General features: G+C 36.5%; 1 protein-coding gene across 3 annotated transcripts in view; it reads left to right on the top strand.

Moving 5' to 3' along the window:
- Positions 1-21,270, top strand: part of PIP4K2A (phosphatidylinositol-5-phosphate 4-kinase type 2 alpha) — a 109,511-nt gene that overhangs the window by 63,044 nt on the left and 25,197 nt on the right. For all 3 annotated transcript variants that reach the window (XM_026064964.1, XM_026064962.1, XM_026064961.1), the window contains exon 4: positions 9,371-9,523. In XM_026064964.1, the coding sequence (XP_025920749.1) occupies positions 9,371-9,523 (153 nt within the window). The remainder of the gene's footprint in view (positions 1-9,370; positions 9,524-21,270) is intronic.

Genomic DNA, 21,270 nt, shown 5'->3' on the forward strand with positions numbered 1-21,270 from the left:
GGGGACTGGAGCGTCTCTCTTATGAGGAAAGGCTGAGAGAGCTTGGCCTGTTTAGCCTGGAGGAGAGAAGGCTGAGAGGAGATCTTATCAATGTGTACAAGTATCTGAAGGGAGGGCGCCAAGAGGATGGAGCCAGACTCTTTTCAGTGGTGCCCAGCGACAGGACACGAGGCAACGGGCACAAACTGAAACACAGACAGTTCCATCTGAACATGAGGGAAAACTTCTTCACTGTGAGGGTGACAGAGCACTGGAACAGGTTGCCTAGAGAGGTTGTGGAGTCTCCTTCTCTGGAGATATTCAAAACACGCCTGGACGCGATCCTGTGCAACGTGCTCTAGGTGACCCTGCTTGAGCAGGGGGGTTGGACTAGATGATCTCCAGAGGTCCCTTCCAACCTCAACCATTCTGTGATTCTGTGATCTCTGGGATTGGTCCTTCTGTTTTTACATTATAACACTAGTTCTGGAAATCACCAGCCAAACACCAGCCTGAACACCTTCCCAGAAGTGGGATGTTTCTTTCAAATTACAACAAAAAGTCTTGGAGGTTCTATGTCCAGTTGTATGACACCGTTTCTTTCAAATATGCTTCTTAACTAGTGATCCAGGACTAATATACACCTATTCATTCATATCCATAATTCCTGGGCTCTTAAAAAAAAAAAAAAAAAAGTTCGGGAAAGCTGCAAGCCTGTCTTCATAAGAAGCTGTGCATGAGCCAGGCAGTGCCACTGTAACTGCTCTCACAGGAGAACAGCCAGATCATGTGCACGTAATCCTCCTAACAGCCATGAACCACTGCCAGACTTTTCCACTGAACTATAATTTTAGTTGTCACAGAGCACTTCTGTGTGCTTGTTTTTGCCTATTCATTCATGCAGAGTTTCCCCAAAGGCACTCTTCAAGTATCTTGGGATTTGATCTGATTTTGCTTTGGGGTATGTCATTGAAATAGTAGCAGAATGTTTTGTGAAGTTCATTTTAGTATTCTGCAACTCTTGAATGAGTACCAGAAACTGCAGTTCTCCTTTTGTCCAGACTTTGCAAAATGTGAAAGATTTAGATCTGTGAGAAGCTGTTTAGCCAGTCAGTTGGAAAGATTACTGTTCTTCTAAATCTCTCCATACTTTGTCACCAGAATTCTTCTATTGCCCTTTTCTCTTTTTTAGAAGAAGCTCTGTCTCAAAAACAACTTTTATTAGGCTTCCTTTTTAGATTAATTAAATTAAGTATTTGTATTATATCCAACACAGTACAAATGTATAAAGTTTCTAAAATATAATCTTGTCTGCTAAAGAAACAGTGACATTTACCTGAGATGTGTGAAAGATTAGAATGAGTTAATTAAATTGACCTTTAAATCTCTCCACCCTCTTGGAGGCTGTGGCTAATCCTTGGCCTCCCACTGTGGAGATAAATATTCTTGCTGTGAACATTTTAAGCAAAGTGGGCAGAAGAGGAAGAGCCTAACCAGCAGTTTGTCTTTAAAAGTGAAGACAATACTTCCCCAGTCAGCAATATAGCTTTCAATTATGGAGGGGGGCAAACCTCTTCTGAACTTTAGTGGCAGGACCTATGGCTCTGCTCCATGTGTTCGCTCACAAATATTGTTTCATTCAAAACAAATAGCTCCAAAGAGCTTAACTTGCTGTTAGAAACAACCAAAGTCTCTTTCAAAATCAGTTTGCTTTCTCTGATAACTAGTATTGGTATAACTAGCACTATTAATAATGTTATTACTATTACTTAATTACAATAGGCTGCTATTTTTATTGACCAATGTAAAAGGTAAAGATAGGCTTCCAAAAGATAAAAAATTAGTTGGTGTTCTTAGCTAAGTTGTAGAGACTCTTGAGTATGCCTATTATAAAGTATTTGGCTTAATAGTGCATGACTTTCTGATTTTTAAAATGCTAATTATTGTTTAAAATGAATATGTGTAAATAATAAAGAGATTGTTATATGGCAGTGATCAAAATTTAATTGTCAATAAGCAGCTGACGTTTTGTGTAGTGATAAAAACTCGCAGAAGATACAAAACCTGTCCAAATCACAAAGTGTGATTACAATTGAGAAGTAGTATATAAATATCCTTGCAGAAAAACAATACTAGATGCTTTAGGAAAGAATAAATAAGAATGATGGGAAAAAGAAATCATTCAAATTCAAAATTAGACCTACCTTTTCATCAATGCAAATTTTTAAAAACTAGAATAAATACGGTGGTGAATCTTTGTATTTTGAAGCTGGAAAATCAAGACCATCTTTCTGGAAGTTATGCCTTAACCAAAAGAAAGATTTGGAGTTCAGTTGAGGAATAACTGAGGAAAAAATTAAATGACCTGTGATGTGTGGCAGTTGAGTTAATTATAATTTATTAAATTTTATTGAAAGCTTTAAAAAAGCTCCTGCAAACTTCAAAGAATTTTGGATTGGGACCCAGGGGAAAAAACTTTTTCCTTACCTAATAAAATTTTACCATAGGAAATAAGATAAAAATCTACACAGATTATTAAGAATTTGGGAAATAGTTTTGGAGGGAATAGAGGGATCTATAGTAAAACTAAATGATCTTTCCGTTAATTTGCTGAAGAACATGTTCCTATCATAGGTGAAATGATGACTTCTAATTTAGGGGTGCCGATTAACTTTCTGTATCAAGAACACTTTGGGAAATGAAATCCTAATAAGTAGTGTAGCTTTCACCCATTTATATTTAAAGCTATAGGTAGATTATTTTATCAGTAATTAATTCTGTGATAGGGGGCAAATTCTCTGCGATTCATAGCCTGTCAGCACTGAAGATCGGATGAGTATTTCTGATTGCCTGCTACTCAGTGCAAATGCAGGTGATCCTTTTTATATTGACCTGTGTAAGGGCAATGACACTTTCAGCCAGTGATTTCTCAGAGGGAAACAGTCTGGGAGAGGAGGAGAGGTATATAAAAGAGAAATTTATCCATTAGAGGTATCTCTGAGCTTGGCACGTTAAATGTGTCTTCAGTTGTGTCAGTAATTACACAAATAATTTAGCATAGTCTTTAAATGACCTCATAGAAGTATTCACACTTAAAAAGTACAAAACCTTTTCATTCTCCCAAGACAAAAAAAAAGCAGCAGGCACAAGATTAAAACTTCACAAATTAGAAGTGAATGGGGAATTGACAGAACACTAGCACTCAGCGCGGTAGACTTCAAGTGAGTTGCTAAGTAAAGCTGTTAAGTGGAACAGAGTATGTGTGTGTGGCTGGCAGATGTTGTGTTGTGAGAGGGGGCTGAGGCATGCCGTGGTCAAGTTGAGACGGCTGTGGCAATCTGCAGTGGACAGATTCTGTGACCCTCTTCTCTAGTTTGCTTTTGAATTTTGTACTCACTGGCAATATAGTATAAACTGGTGATGTTTGTTAACTTACTATGACTAAGGCTGCAACATCTTAGATCTGGATAAATTCTCCAGTTTCCTCACGCAATATGAAAGTGTTAGGTATTAGCAGTAAGTGGTGATAAAAGGCTTGTTAGAACATCAAACCTGTATCTTCTCGAGAGGATAAGCTTTCTTCTGTATCTGAAAGATATCCTGGGTGGCTCATAGATCTGTTCTAAGTGAGGAGTGGCTTCTCTCCCATCTGTTCATGCTCTGCGTAGCCTGCCCCTGATTAAGAAGCAGAGCCAGAGGGAATTCAATCTGGTATTTGCCACGATGTGTCTCTTTCTGTGTCCCTTTTCCCCCTCCCTCAACCTTGCCTATATACTTTCTCTTGTTCCTTTTTTAACCTGCTCTGTATTTGGAAATTCTTGAGAAAAGGAATATATTTGAGTTTCATTCTTTATTTCTTTCCCAATCCCTTACAAAAGCCCCACCAAAGGAGGAGCTATTGCAGCTGGGCACTGGGATTGGCCTTGTTTGGCTGAGTTTACTGCTGAGCACAAGAGGAGAGAAAGAGACCTGTGATGCTGTCTTTGAGCAGGTTGAGTCAGCTTTCCTCCCACTGTGTTTGTGCCCAGGTGTCTAAAGTACATCTTATTATCCTGTTTTGCTCACTTTTTGTACAAATTATCACTGAAGTTTATGCTTATGTTGTGGCAAAAGTCATCTTGATTATAGGAGTATTTTAACATATGCTGTCTCACAAAGCTGTACTGCATTTGATAGTAAAAAACAAGTCTATACATTAAGCCTGTTAATAGTCTGAACTACAATTAAATAAATGCATATTCTCAGTCTGTTGTCTGACCACTACTACATAACCTTTTTATAATTGTCTATGTTAAGAAAAAGATGGTTGTCTTAATCCCAGAATAAGTAACACTTTTGTCCTTATTTAGACATGTTATGGGCCTAATATCTAATCTTAACAGAGAAAACTCCATAAACTTTTCATGATCCGTGTGGTATACAATGCAAATTGGATGTCGCATGTGGTATTACTGGTATTTTAGACTGAGATTTCTTGCTAGTTGTAGGTTTACTGGTAGCTGTGTTTCAAAGAGGCTTACATAGGATATTTTTGGCTATTTTGTGCGTTAGCTTCCAAAAGACACACTTTCCAACAAAGAATCTCTTCCATTTCCTGTGTATGTACCATTTATTTTTTAGTATTTGGCATAGCTGAATTTGTAGGGCGCAAACTGCTTTGGTTTATACTCGCAGTATTAGGTTAAACATTTAAGTTAGCTTCCCCTACATCAGAAGGAAAGTATCATAATATTATTAAATTATTTTTAATAGGCATATTGTTTCTACTTTGAATTTACTAAACTCTTCCAGTTTGATTCTTTCAGTAAAGTTATTTTTGATCTTACTTGCTAATAATGACCTATCCAGTGCAGGCCAATTTTTGTCATCTTTCTGTTTAAAGATTGATTGTTGTCATGATCAGATAACAGTATAATGTATTTTATTGAATTTATATTTAGAGGTTTTTAAATACAAAGTATTATAACTAGTATAGTCAAGAAATAAGATATTTTGCATGGTACATAGAAGCTTTCCCTGAGAAGATACTTGAATTTTCCTCCGCTCGCAGAAACGAGGATTAACTGTCACAAATAAAACTGTCCACAGGCAGAACACAGCCGTACATTAGCAGCACCAGAAAGTGATAACATTTCTCAAATAGACAATTACTAGCAATCAGCACAGTTTGATGAAATTCAGTTATTTTTCAACTTTTTAAAATGTGCTTATTTAATAAACTTACGCAAGTATGAAAATAAAGTACAGCAAACAGCAGTAGTACAGACAATATTTTCTACCTTCCAACTTCTTTCAAAGTTTAAAGCAACTATATTCTGTATCTCAAGAGAGAATCATATTGAGAGAGTTATCACAGGGATGGAGGGTTAGTAAAGACAAAATATCAAAGATTTAAATTAGAGATTATTTTTATCTTAAACACATTTAATGTTTAACATCCCATCTTAAACTCTAATTATTACTAAAGTCAGAGTATTGCAGAGAGGGCATTTGGATTACCTGTGCATGAATATAATAGCACTGCTTAGCATAAGATTGATTTTTTCCTAAGAAATTAGTTATTTATATGGTAAAATGTTCTGTGAATTCCTATTAAGCTTGATATAGATAACTAATAATAATATAGCCATCTACTCAAAAATAAATGCATCACCATTTCTAACCTGTTAAAGCATTAAGAAAGAGTACTAAATGCGTGCTAAATAATTATCTACAGATGCATTATATTCTCTTGTTAGCAGCATATATAGTATGATAGCTGTATTTGCAAATTAGCTGTCATTATAGTTAGCAATCAGCCAGAATTCATTTCCATTAGAAAAACAGCTATGGCTGGAAAAAACAAGAATCAGTGAAAAATCAGTGACATATCAAGGTTTCCTCCTGTTGATTTAAAATATGACTAACTTTATTAATTTCTATTTAAATCTGGCTAGTTTCTTTTTTAATGTAGCCTGAATTGTAATGAAAGAAGCATGGTAAAAGGAGTATTAGTTGATTCTTATTTTAACAACTGCCATGCTTTTTAAGTCAGAATTTTTTATTGCTTGTGCTGTCCACACTTTTAAATGCATCAAATATCATATTCCAACATGAAAATCTAAAATATTAAATATTTGAATAAATGTATATTGTCTTTGATGGGTCGCTATATAAACATGCCTAGATACTAAATACTAGATACTCTTTTTTTAATCATGAGATGAAAGCAGCTTGTGCTTGTGGGAGCATAAGCATTTGGAGGGTTTGAAGTAAAAATGGGTTGTTTTTGTCCCTTTATGGCCACAGAATTACTAACTGAGTTTCAGCAATAGAACACTCCAGAGAAGAAGCATCTCCAGGGTGTTGTACCTCAGTTAAGACACTGCTTGCACTGTTGATCTCCAGAGAGACATGTTTGGAAGCAGCATGTTTCTACTGTAATGAAACTATTCTGAAGTTTTTTTCCTTCATACTGAGTTCTGACAAGTCTTTTGGTGAAGAATGTTAATGTGTCTTACCTTAATGCTACCTTGAGTCCTCTGTATCATCTTTGCTTTTTCATTCCTTCTTAAGAGGTCTTGTTCTGACTCTGGAAGCCAGAGAGTTTCTACAAAGGATGTTTTCTAAGACTAACTCTATAATTCAATTTTCAAACTAATGGAGTACTGACAACAAGTGTGACATTAAGAGGATTTGATTCATTTATGATACCTGCTCTCTTGAGTAGACTTCATCAGTATATAAAAACATTGCAGTGGTGGAGGAGTGGGAAATGAATTTGAAGGAGGAACATCTGAAAATAGATACAAAATAGAAAATAGAAACCTGCAGTAATACTTAAATTCCCATAGCTAGTGTTTTCAATAGCATGTGAAGTCATGCTGTACCAGGTTTTTGAGAACTTTGGGGGAGGTAGGCTGGGACTGGAAGGGATGGTTGTCACTGTCTTACTAGGACTCTCATCTGTTAAAATTGACTATCAAAAGCCAGTGCAGGGAAGGTCCTGAGTCTGCAGTGTTTGTCCCAAAAGCCCTGTTTTCATGAGTCTAGAAGAACTGGTTATTCACAAGCATTAGGGGAACATCCACATCTTTTCTTTCTGTAGTAAATTGAGAGGACAGCGGAAGAAGACATCACTTTTAATCATGGACATTAATAATGGCTCTAGTTCTTTGAGCCTAGCCATAAAAAGGGAGAAGTGTGCAAAGATTTGTTTCTCTTACATGAATGTCATAATTAGGCTTTTCATTCCAGTAAAACTTTATAAAGTTGTGTACATTTAGATCCTGTTTTTCCTACTGATCCTGAATATTTCAGTTGAACCAAGAAACCTTGTGGGAAAATGTTTTTTTACCTTATATTAAACTAATTTAAGAAAGCATCCCACAGCTATGATAGGATTTAAATTTGCTGAAGGCCTGTTGAGGCCAATGTGATTCCTGTACACAATTAAAAAGTATAAGAGTCTGAAATACGAACATGTAATTGTATATGTTCAAGTGGCTTCTTAAATTCAAGCTATATGGTTGCCCTCATTTCACAGTTGAGGTTATTACTTAATAATAAATGCCTGCAACACTAACCTTCTGACGTTGGAGTTGAACAGTTTCCTTGAATCTGCATATTCAACTCTTGCTTAAGTTTGCAGAACTTGTGTTGGTCTTCTGTGAACACACTTCAGTTCCCTGCATTGCTGAGAATGAAAACATAAGTACCTCTTCCTCAGTGATTCAATTAGTCCAGAAAAGTGGTCTGCTTCCTTGATTAATTTGAAGTTTAGTTTATGAATATTAATTTTTAAAAGAAATGTTATAATAATTATAGTGTATGTCCTATATAGTAGATATAACAACTGCAGTTGTATTTTCAAAGTTGATAGTTGAAGTTCATTTTCTACACATAGTAATTGTGCATTTAATTTGGAGTAGCAAAAATAATAGTCCACTAAAAAAAACAAAACCCTCTCTTCCAAATAAGATACAGCTCCTACAAAAGTAAACTTTTGTGGTTTTGGTACCAAGTTGTGGTAGACTGAGCCTATATGTAATTACTTTCTGAAAATATCCTCGTTCTTTCAGTGTAAATCTGTCATGTGACTTTGTTCACAGTATCACAAGAATATATCCTATTCCGTTGCTGCTGGAATTCAACTATTGCTATTTAGGAATCTGTAAATTTAAGTTGCAAAGCTTACATCTACATACACAATCTTATTAAAACTTATTTCTGTGAAAATGGCTTTTCTTCCTGTGGGGCAGACATTATGCTATGTGAGTGAGGAAGGGGGAGGTGTATTTTAATTTAGCAACAGATGTTTGTGCAGTATGGCACAATGAGAAATGACAGTAGGAGTTGGATTTTTCTGTTACCAGTAGTGATATATTAACAGGATACTGCAAGTGTATTTCATGATCATAGAAGTGTTACAGTCCCTGACTATATTCCAGCAGTGCATACTTAACTTGATTAATCTTTCCAGAGTATGGTCCATTTTTATGCAAGTGCACATGGGAAAATACACATGCACTTGTATTCTCTCATGGCTGTGCTACTGCTGTTTTTATTTAAAAAAAAAGAAAAGTGTGTTTTTCAAATATGTAACAATTGGTAATGAAATTAATGGTAATGAAAGATTTTACAGTCAAAAGCAAGTTGTTATATTTTGTCTAATTTACTTTTTACTGATTTTAATTGTAAAAATTTTTATCTAAATACTGATTATTTTCTGTAAGATGCAGAAAGTTTCTTCTGCTACTGTTGAAGCACAAGTAGCCTCAAGTTCCAGTTTAAAAATGGCCACTAGTCTGTAGTTTCTCTTCCAACTACCATATAGTCATTAACTAATCTGCCTCTCTTGAGCTTGTAGGAAGGTAGTTGGGTCTATTTTACAAAAGGAGGAACTGTGCAGTAATAAGCTAGATATCAAATCGTTGGAGTAGCTCTGGTACTAGAACTCGAAATCTAACTGTTTGTCTTGTGTTACGTACCAAATCACACTGGCTCAAGAAAAACACTGCTGAGTCGTAAAATGATACTGTTGCTGCTGATGAAACCTGTATGTATAATTACTGTGGTGTAATATGGTGTTTCTTTGGGTTTCTTTATGACTACATGGCTTCACCCAAAAGGATGATAACATGTATGTAACTCTCATGCAGTAAACTCATTCAACTTTGTGAGTGATTTTTAAGTTACTGATGGTCAATACCTTCTTCCAAACACTCCTTTATTCTGAAAATATTTTTGAAGTGATTTGTCGATCTGAGATACGTGCTTTGGTGGAGTTCAGCTAGGTGCAGATGTTGTGAAAAAGATTAAAAAATAAATGTAAGTGTTGTATAATTGTTTTAGTTAAAACTTGCATATTTTTGTCTGACGATGCTTTTTTTTTTTTTTAACTAATTGACAGAATTCCTTGACAAGAAGTGCACCACTTGCCAATGATTCCCAAGCACGCAGTGGTGCCCGCTTTCATACATCTTATGACAAAAGATATATCATCAAAACTATAACAAGTGAAGATGTAGCAGAAATGCACAACATTCTGAAGAAATACCATCAGGTAATTACTATCAGGGTATGGGATCTCCTCTTAAATATTATAATGCAAGGGCAGGAGGGGAAAATGTGTGTGTGTGTGTGAGATAAATGAAGTGAAAGTGTTTTCAAATGTGTACTATATCAGCTGCAGAAATGTTGGATTATTGGTGTGGTGCCAATCTCTTTTAGAATGTTAAAAACTTAATAACTGTGGCAAAAGGATCACTTCAGATTTTTTTTTTCGTTTTTACCAGAAATTTGTTATGCATCTACAGTTCACAAGGCTGCACTCTTCTAAATATCTAAGCAAAATGATATGTCTACATGATACAGAGTTACAGATTTGGAGCCCATAAGCTCCTTAGCTTATTAAGAAGCTCTTTATTTCAGCTAGCGTGTGCCCAGGCTTGACACTAGTTTATTCTGGCCTAGCTTGGCAATGTCTGCATGCATTTATCTGCGTGGTACAGATGAACCCTTGCCGGTCCAGTCACTGAATGTTCAGTGCATTCCACCAACAACAGATTGCAAATAGTCAATGTTGTCTTGTATGAGAAATGAAAAATTGGGTATAATTTACATAAAATACCTGCTAATAAATGGACAGGTTTTGTCAATGTGAATTTATGTTAAACCACGTTAAAGTCAAGAGCAAACAGTAGAAATCCCTCAAATTAATATTGATAATTGTCACAATGTGCCAGTGTATATTTTGTGAGGATGGCAAAGTTGTGGGGGTGGGGGGGAGAAGGGCAGACACTTTAGAAATATGAGAAGCCTTAATAAAAATCGGTGTGAGTTTTCTTAGCCTCAAATCTGTTTGAATAAGCCATCAAAGTGCATAAACCTGGAAAGCCTCTAAAAAATGTCTAAAATATGATTCCTGAAAGGAGGATTTTTTCCTCCCTTCCAACCTCTGCTCACTTCTGTGGGCTGGAATTTCAAGTAGAGACTTCAGGAGATTCAAGCAATTTAAAATTCAGCGTTTCCATTTTTTGCAGGTTTTTTTTTTTTGTCTTGCAATGTTTAGTAGTTTTCTGACAGTTTCAGCCAACACAATAGGAATCTCAAACTCCATTTTAGAAGTAACTATGTCTCAACACTCGGTGAACGCAAACCACTTGGGCTTGACCACTTTTTTTTCTTTTTTTTTTTTTTAGTATTATAACATTTGTAAAGCCCATTTTAAAGCCTTCTTTGGAGGAAGAAGGGAGGCTAAGTCATGATTCTTGGGTGCTTGGGATTGACCCTATTGCCAGCTATCTTTGTGATGCTTTCGGCTGTCTCCCTCTCTGCTCTTCTTGTGTTCAAGAGAGATCTGTGATTTCTGATCAAATCCAGAGTAGCTTGTGAAGCATTCAGTGAGTTAGATATGAACTCTTGTCTGTCTCTGCATGTTGTTCTTCTGTTAAATTAAAATGTAAGACTAGCATGTTTATATTTTAATGTAGATAAGTAATGTCACTGTCATAAATGTCCATAGTACTATCTTTTAACTACAGTTTTACTGAAGAGAAATTTTAAACAATTATCTAATTTTAATTTTGGGGTTGTTATTATCAGAGTTTCCAAACTTAGTATTTTAGCTTTGATCTCAGAAGTTTTGATCTGTGAAGCACTGCAGCAAAATTAGAGGTTTAGTCCATTTCTTATTTGACATTCAGAAGCTAGTATTAATGATTCAGATTTTGAGATGTTTAAGCTAGTGGAAAAGTCATATGGCTTTTCAAAATGGTCGTGTCCTTTCAAGAGTGTCACTGAAGATAGTGCTGACATGAATGAACTTCTAATTCATTGTTGGGATTTTTTTCACTAATGCTTTGAAAGCATCAGGGATCATAATAGGTTAGGTTACAAGTAATAATGTTTTGTAAGTTATCTGTATCAGGCATCTGATTTCACTTTATACCAGCAAAATACCACTATAAGAATGGAAGTATGCACTTACTTAATACTAAGTATCTTATCATCTATGACATTATTACATTAGTATCTTAAATAGCTTAAGTCAAATAGCTTTCAGTGGTGCCTCCAAAACATTCATAAAGATACAGCTTGTGGTTTTTTTTGTCTAAGAACTTCAGAGCACTTTACAAAGCTTTGTAAATGCTGAGGAACTCAAGTACAGAGACAGTTTAATAATTGGACTTTTAATGAAATGAATTTATTTCAGTGTCTTTAATAATGTACTCTTAAAGGAACAAAATAGTTCTAATAATTAAAGAAAATCTAAATTAAATCCCATTAACCCTGGTGACATGGCTGATACCAGGTCCTGTAATTTGTTGCTGGAAATTGAATGCCTGCCATTATTAAGTGCAGCAGCTTGTTGTCTCATTTTTCTAGACATTTTTCAGACGAGTGAAGCTTATCTTACTCTGCATGACAGAGTCTAGGGAACCCATTGCCCTGGTGTGAAGGTCTTTAAATGATTCTCTTGACTAGGTCTTCCCACACAGATTGGCCTTAGACTACATTTGTACTAGTAAACAATACAATGCCACATAAAATCCCCTGGCACTTAAGCCCAACTGTTTATAATAAATCATTGGAATAGTCCCTGTTGTAGTTTTGCTTTGGGCCAGCCAGCACTTTCCCAAATAATTCTAGGCAAGGTTCAAGGATAACTCAGGCCTGTTCCTAATTAGGAGTTTGAATATGGCCATCCTGTTTTCAAGGAGGAAAATTTAATAATTTTGGTGTGGGCTATTCTGTTCCAACTAGAATTGATGCGAGAGTACAGTCCAAGACCCATTTACCAATGTACATATAACCTTCTGGTCCTGCTGGATGGTTAATTGAAGTAGTACAAGACTTTTCAGATACTGCACTGGTTGTCCTGTGGGAGCCTTTGTCAATAAACCGAGTTCTCTTGAGTTCAGTTCTGTTTTGGTGTACTCTCTTCTGCCAATAGAGTAAATGTCAAGTTCCCTATGTTGATTTACATACTCTTACTATGCAAAGTCTTCCTTATTTATAATTGTTGCTGCAGCTGAAGAGGCTAAACTGCTAAGGAACACACAGAAGTACCACCAAGATGGGATTTCTTAGGAAAAAGACAGCTCAGTAGCAAAAGTAAAGGTTATTTTATCAGTAACTGCAGGTCGTGGAGATGGATAGTTCACAAACCTATCCAATACTTGCCATCCTTCCTCTCATCTGTCTGAAGGTGTAGTAGCATGTCTGCTCTTTGAAGCTGTAAGGAACTGAGGTTATGGTTATACAATCTGTACACCTAGGTATTTACAAAAGGAGCAGGAATAGTGCAAAGCATATAAACACTCGAAGATCTAAAAGTATCAAGTTTGGAGTGCCTGGTTTCTAATTAGTCAAAGTCACAGTGGACATGTGCACTGTACAGTTAGAGAAATCAGGTTACTTGCAGGAAATAAAATGGCTAGTAACTTGCTAGGAGGGAAAAATAAAGGAATTTATTTTGCCTGAGTTAATAGCTTTCATCTTTCTGGATAGAGTTCTCTTGTAGTATTGTGTGGCATTTTTCAAAAGTAATCAAGGTAGATGTCCCAATAGTAACTACTATTTAAAATAAAGAACTTTATGTAAAGTAGCAGAAAATAAAGGAAAACATCAAAGCATCAAAGGCCTCATATTAAACATCTGTAAATAACTAAAACTGAACCAGACTTGAAGGAGTATCAGGAGAAGTTACTATAGAAACAGTATGTAAATACATATAGTAATTCCATATTAAAACTGTAGGATTGTAAATAGTACTCCTGACACTTGCAAATTATAGTTGCTATCCAAAATCGYGAGTTGCATTCATCCTTTACCCTGTCTGAAGTGACGGCTTTTTCTTTTTTTAGTGGCAGTCAAGCCTACAACCTCAAACAGATGGTGAACGCTTTCTGTCAACCCATCAGATGAGTCTGATGCTTTTAGTACTGAGCAAAAACACTAGAGCTCATCATTTTCTCTTGCAAAGTTCAAAAAAAATCTAAGCCTACCACTTGTGGCCTAAACAAATAGGAGGAATGGATGCTGCCCAGTCTGTCTCTCTCCATAATTGAAGTTACAAAGGATGTTGTCATTTATGCCTAGAATATGAAGTCCTTATTGCATGCACCAGCTTTTTATATACGTTTGAAAACAGAATGACCTAGGTCATGAACCGRCTAGGTTTCTAGACACTGTGGTAAATACAAATATATATGACATAACAAATTTTTCTGCTGTGTATTTCCATGCTAGCCAGTTTTTAACTGCTATAGTATTTTCTGATACATAGTATGAAATGCTGCTTTTAGTCACATCTTGTTGATAACTTGCAACTGTTTTGGACTGCTTATATTATTGGTATACTATCAGTTAATAGTAGAACTCTTCTAGCTGTTCTTCAGACATTATTTCAGCTGAATATCATTTACTTGTCAAATACATTAGACCTATTGCAATATGCTCAAATCAGACTTTGAAATATTGGAAAAGTCTTTGCACTTTTGCTTACCTACTTTCAGAAGCRGTTTGACATTTAAAAATTTTTAATTAATCAAGCATGTTAATGTTATTAATCATAGACCTTTTGCTATTGTATATTTAAATAGTAATCAAGGGCAAAATCAAATATTCGTTTCAAATGCCTCCAAATCTGGTGCTGTATTGTTTAAAACTTATGCTCCTGACCCCAAGAGGATGGATCAGTAAACTGGAGTTAAGCCCACAGCTCCCTTTGGTGTTGTTAAAGGAGAGTTCAGCTCCTGGGAAGGTCTGTCCAAAAAGCCCTTGTGCTGGGCAGACGGAGCCCCTAGAAACGGTGGGTGGTAGGTTTGGTGGTGTTTTTAGGGAAGCTGATCTCTTGCCTCCCCTTGGAACTGGTACAGAAAGGGAGCAACATCAAACATCACCTCCTTGAGATCCTGTGGGGGAAGTTTCTCTTCTGAGGAGAGGTAACTAACTGAGCAGTGCTTACCTCTTTAAAAACATTCCTGGCAGAGGTAATGCCTGTTCCCTCTGTGGTTCAGGACACAGCTCCTGGACAGTGCCTCTAACCACTAGAGATGCATTCAGCAGCTTCAGCAGAGTCAAATCTGTATCTCCATTTTCTAGAGTTAGTGTTATCTCAAGGCTAAAGAATTTATGGGGGCTTTTCTACCATGCTTTCTGGTCCAAGTTGCACTCTGAATTGAATCCTTGTGATAATTTGCGTATCATTCCTGCTTTGGGTTGTAAGAGCGAARATAAGAACGTAGCTGCTCAGAGTCGGGCAACTCTGTGGTGAGGCATTTGAGGAGCGCTGCTCCCTGAAGTGTAGGGGTGGAGGCATCTTCAAGGCTGTGCAGTTACTGCGGCCTGGAGAACAGATGTATTGCTTTGCTGGATTGAGTTTGAAGGCTCAGTCCTGTTGTAAGTGCCAGAGTAAGTGCTTTGGATCATTCCCTCATTTCACTAATAATACATTGAAAAGGAGATTATTCTCCTCTTTTAGGACTGAACACTAGACTTACACATCCTTCAAACAGCTGTGTTAGCTTAATGTCACTTTTTTGTTACTGACATAAATATAGGGGAGAAAAATGTGAACAGCTGTTTTGATTAATAAGTTATTAACATGCAGATTTGCATTTGGTACTTTAGTGACTGGAGCAAACACTGCAGTAACTTTAGACCATTTCAAAAACTCTAAAATACTAATGCTAGTTTAAAAAAAACCCTCTTAATGCAAAAAGTTATATTAGTAACTTGTATTATCTTCATGTGTATTATGTTAGATACATATTCCCCATACAGTATTTTACACAGTCTTTGCACAGTCTTTTTTTAGAAAAAGAAATGTGGGGTTTTTTAAGGAGCACAATGACAGGATGTTCTAAAATGACTGAAGCAGTGTGTGCAGTCTCTTGTGCACACAAACGGTAATGTGTCTTCAGCCTGAACGCATGTTTTAGAGATGGGGTTTTCAGATTAAAATGTCACTCTGCAAGGTCATCTTTTATGATTTGTACATTGCCAGGATTTCACCTTCTATGTAAGGAACAGGTAATACCCTGCTTCTCCCTAAAAGAAAACTTTTCCTTTCAATATACTTTCAGGCTACATTTATGTGCCTCCTGTGGGTGTATGGTCCTGTGGAAAAAGTTAATCTAGTAGCTTACATAAAACAGAGAGTATACTATGCAGATATTAGTATAAATTAGATATTTTATAAACTAAAAATATGATTTTCAAGGGCAGAAATCAGTGTCAGTTGAATGAAATTCTGTAGATAAATGTTCTCGTTTCTGAACCAAGGCACCCTGTCCTTCCCAGTGAGTAAAATTTGCTTTAAAGATTAAATTATTGTAAACTGATGTAAAAGTGGAATCTTCTGCTCTTTGAGAATAGGTCAAGGGCTGGATCAGAATTAAAAAAAAAAAAGGCAACTTGAGTTTTTGCACACCTTTCTTCTTTTTCATTGAAATGGGCTTCAAGGGGGATTTATTATTGCCCGGTGCTGACAGCCAGGAGACTTTAGCGTTTGTAAGGAAAGGAAATTGAGAAGCCATCTCAAAGCAAGCGGATGAGAGGGACTTGGTATGCCAGCTTTCCCGTATAAAACCACTCGCGAGTGTAGGTACCCTGCAGGTGGTCTGTAGGTAGCTGTGCCTGTTGCCTGCATGCTCCCTTCCTTACCCAGGTGACTGTGCACAGAGCCAGTACCTAGTGCACTGCCAGCTCATCCCTATGGTGACGGGCAGCCCTAGTGCATGGGCAGCAGGCAGAAACTACCGGCTTTGCAGGGGCGGCCAGCGCTGAGCCAGCTGCGAGGGAATGAGAAAAGAAATGGAGAAGACAAAAATGAGCTAAAAAGGAACACGACAGCAGAAAGGAGAAAACAAAAGCAGCAAGAATAGGACATTAGCTTCTGGAGTGGAAAAATAGAAAAGAAACAGGAAGACAATGAAAGGGAAAAGCACAGACAATGGGGGGGGAAGAGGGAAACTGCACTGAGAGCATGGTTCAGGGCTGCTCAGAAATCAAGGAATAGCACAAGGTTATTGAATGAGATGTAGTAAAAAAGGTTAACATCACAAGTAGGTGGAAAACCATTATTGGAGGCTGAAAGCAATTTTATCACAGAAGTGGTGACAACACAAACTGGAGGAGATTCTGAAAACGAAAGTAAGGAAGTCAAGGGATTTGCACGGTGATAGGCTGGCATCAGGCCAGGAGGCTGCTAAAGGAGAGCAGCATTTAAGTTTGTGTACATCCTCCATCCATGTCATGGGTTACCAAAGGCTTTTTTTTTTTTTTTTTTTTTTTTTTTTTTTTTTGCTTTCCTCATGACTTGCATCTGTATGTACCATAGAAGGAAGGGGAAGAACAGGAAGGGTAGGTAAAGCAAGACAATATAATGTGTTATTATTTAAATGCAGCATCAAGTGTTATGATCTGCAGCCTAGATAATTGCACATGCTGGTCACATTTGGATTATGCTGAAGTAAAATTAACATTGGCCCAAGTCTGAAACAACAGGAAATGTCAGGCTGTGAATCACAGGGCTTGTATCCTAAAACCTGTGAATTTGTTGAACTCTTCCTTAAATTAAATTACTTTGTCATACATGACTTACTAGAATAAATCAACTTTATATGCCTTGAAAATCTACATCTAATGCTGTTATAACATGCTGGTTTTGTGGTTTTTAATTCAGCTAATTAATTCTTTCAGGGGGTCACATGTACCCAATAGATAATTAGCTGTGAAATTACTAGGGCTTGAGAAAATGGCAGTAATCTTGAGTGAATGTAGATGAACACATTATTCTGAAACTTGACAAAACTCTTTGGACAACTACTCAATCTCCTTTTTAGGGAGTGATTCCACATGTGAACATATACGCACACAGCACATTGGAGGATATTTTCTCATTACAGGCAAGAGGATGTGAAAGTTGAGCCCAAAAAAGTAGTAACAACCTCTTGTCCTTTACAATGTCAAAAATGTTTCTAAGTAATTGTATCATATGGCGTTCAATTTCTTTAATGAAAGTGTCCTAATGAATTTGATAAGTCAAGCTCAGTGTTGCCTTAATCATGTTATAGAAAATCTTGAAGAAATAGAAATCTTGAATCTCTATTTTAAAGGAGTAACAGAGTGAGCATTTTGTGTATTTCCTAATTAACATTTGCAAAATAGCTACCTGTCAGAAATAGGAGTGCTGAGTTTTCACATAAGAACTGAGATAGATATAACTCAGGATTTAGTCTTCACTAATGTCAAACTTATTCCCCAGACTATCTTCAAGGGGAGGAACAATGGGAGAAACAGGAAAATTTTATACTCTGCTTTTCGAAAAAGAGCCAAAAATAGTTTGTTTGCCCATATAATTATATGCATTATGCTTTCTTTTAGTCTTCCTTGTAGCTTACTAGGGTTACCATGGGGAAGTAAGAGGCTGGAATCTTTTTTTTAATGTAAAATGAGATAGAAGAAGTTCTGTTTTTATTAAGGAATTTTGAAGCTGTATTTATACAACAGCTACTGAGAATTTAAGGTCATAAAGAATTTCTTATTAATTTTCACCTTAAGCATGGGGTTCAAGAGAGCTCAGAAAATTATGTATTTGAAAGCTTATATGCTGCACAGCTGATCAAATGTGTCAACGTGCTGATGATACTTTATTTTGTTAATGGTAATATTGTCCTTGTGCTGTGCAGAAAAATCAAAATTGTTTATCTGAATTAACAAGGAAAAATGATAGGGTGTTTATAACACTTTTAAAAAACATGGATTTTGTTTCTGCATATAAGGACTTGTAAATGTATTAGCTAAGTATTATAGATATATTTAGCAAGGCTGCTTGATAGAATTGTTGTAATGTTCTTTTTTAGAAAGAAGTAACATAAAGGAGCGAAGGTCTTTTCTTTCACTGACATTTAGCAGTCCTGTTAAGCATGTACTGGCTTATTTTCTAGGCTCACTTTTATTCCAGCTGTGAGTGAGAAACTTCAGGAAAACATTCCTAAAAAGCACCTTGAGGTGACTAAATTGCTACTTCATTTATATCAAGATGGACAAATTGAAAATCTGCCAACCACAGTCACCAGTGCAAGTCCTGCTGGACTCCCACCCAAACAGATGACACGTTTTGCTTCCTCTGTGATGCAGATATGGGGGATTGATAGTTTCAAAGGTAGGAAGCTCTAGACCAACCTTGTAGATTCTGAAAGCAAGTGGCATTCCTCCCTCTTCCCTTTATGTCTCCCCATCAGGATAAGAAATACTGTCATGGAAAACACTGAAATCATTTTAGGGGGTTTTCTTTAAATGGCAATGGCATAAGTCTCCACAGTCAGCACCAAGTAGGAAATAATTGTTGCAGTATATCAACTACTTGGAGAAGGCCTCTTACAGAAGTCTGCAGTGACATGGCCAAGTCCATTTTTATCAAATGAAGAGCTGTACTAACAGTGCTTCTCATGTCCTGTGGTCTGTGCTAGTAGTACTGACTTGTTTGCAAAACATGAAAATGCAACAACAGCGTTAGCAAATGGCTAACCCTAATTTATAATTAGGATTTAAGCCATTCTCAGGAATTGCCTTTTTTTCTTGTTGCATAATAGAAAATAGTTTGGGAGAGTGTTGCATTCTGCTGACCAAAGAATTTTTTTAATGTAATTACAGTGAGTATGTTATACATGTTCTGTGTTAATGCCATTGCTCTTTTACAGATGGGGACACTCAGGACCAGAAAGGTTAAAATCAGAGAGTTAGCAAGAGCTAGGGCTGAAGAGCTGATTTAAGTGTCACGACTATGCCCTAGCAACTGAGAGGAGAGGTCACTGCGCAAGTAAGGGATTAGTCTGGTAGGCAAGATATCTAGGCTCCATTCCTTCATGTGGCACAAACTCTGTGTAATTTTGAATAAACACCTAAGTTCTGTGTCTCAGTTCCCCATCTGGAAAAAGGGAATCATAGTATTTCTCTTACTACACAGGCATTCAAATTCTGTAGTTAAGAGCCTTAAGATTAGAAATAGATGGATCCTTTAAGCAGTTGAATGGCTTGAAATTCTGTGGCACTAAACTCAGAAACTAGATTCGTTTTTATCATCATTGCAGAAACTAATCATCCTAGAGGGGAAATCATTCAGTAAATGTTTTTGTGAGAACAACATTCCCAGCCTTCCAAAGTATTAGAAACATATTTACCCTTAGAATATATGCCAAGTACTTGATGTTTATAACAAAATAATCAATGCAGTTGGAATAATAGGGATTACTTTTTTAAAAACAAGTTTTCTGCAGCCCCAGCATTCATAGTTCTACTTTCAATTTGTGATCACATCTTTAAGAGAAATTATTGGCGGCCAGAATGAGCTATGTATCTTGTAACACATAATAACTGCTTTGTGAGGTTGTTAACCATCCTATGATCAAAAATCCTTTAATCCAAGAACTCTGATTTAAAAGCTTTTTGGTCTGTTAAAAACAAAGCAAAAGTGCTTCTCAAATGCAAAATGATCAATCTTTGTGCACTGTTCAGTCCTGAATTTGCCTTTGTGACCTTTTACTGTCAAGCTTCTTTGTATGTTGGGGCATATAAACTTATTTCTTTCTTAAAGTAAGGTGTTCTGCCCCTTCCTAGGCAGTTAGAGCTTAAAGTGCTGGACTGTGAACTGGAGCAATTGTGGCATGAGTATGTGCTCTCTCTGCTTGGGGGGTTGTAACCTCCAGGAAAGCAACAGGGCAGGCAGAAGGTGGTGCAATATCCTAAACTGTTGCAGCGAGACCAGCAGAGCTCATCTGTCAGAGCTGTCAGTCATAATTTCATTCAATTCACAGTCAACAGTTTCAAGCTTTGTTGTTCATTCACTTTGGTTCTTGCTGGACAGGATTGCTTTCAGGACTCTCAAATCTTTCTTAAAAGCTATTTTTGATTTTGCAGTTTAAAAAAGAGAAGTCTGTATTTGATATGTGCAGATTCCAGTATAAAGTTAGTGAGACTAAGAGGAATTCCTTAAAATTACCAGAGGAGCCAAAATTGGAAAATCTTCAGATTTCCAAAAGCTTTGTTATATTGTTTCTTATCAAACGCTAAGCAACATTATTAAAGGATTCAAATTGCTTGTTCTGTTAACTTGTTCTAAAGTCACCTATATTTGAGAAAAAAAATGTGCTTTTAATAACCAGGTCATTTTGACAGAAAAGAAGCAGAAGCTTCAGTATTCAGCAAAAACTGAAAGCTGATCTGCTTTAAAATTGTTTGTTTGTTAGTGTTTTCATTTCCTGTTTAGGGCTCCAACTTCCTCTGTTTGAGACTTGGTAGTAAAAGAAAGAGGAAGGTTCTTGATTCCTTCTCTGTTTTACACCGTTGTCACTTAACTTTTTCTTGATTCCATATAATATGAGTGGAGATGTTAGAGTTGGTTTTAGGATTAATATAATATGGAGGGTTTTATTCTGAGACTAAATATTCATTCTTCAATAGTTCTTGTTGTCAATGTAGTGTGTACTTTTTCTGCTTCCACCAGTAGTCTTTCAGCAGTACTCTGAACTGTTAGTTGTAGGGCAGGTGATTTAAAAAAAAAAAAAGGCAACCATCCAGTGCAGGTGGCAAATCTTTTCAAGGTTATTAGTCCATTTGTAATGGAATAAGAAGACCTTAAGGAAATACAGTGATGTGTAAAATTAAAAAAAAAAAAAATACAAGTATCATACACTTTGCTGCTCAACTGTATTGACCCTGAAAGGTAGGCATCACATGGGAACTAGCAGAAAGTTGGTGATAATAAATAATATCCCTTGTTGGTGACATAGCACCATAAAT

This window comes from Apteryx rowi, unplaced genomic scaffold (assembly GCF_003343035.1).
Source record: "Apteryx rowi isolate R43461 unplaced genomic scaffold, aptRow1 scaffold_222, whole genome shotgun sequence".
NCBI classification, from domain to species: domain Eukaryota; kingdom Metazoa; phylum Chordata; class Aves; order Apterygiformes; family Apterygidae; genus Apteryx; species Apteryx rowi.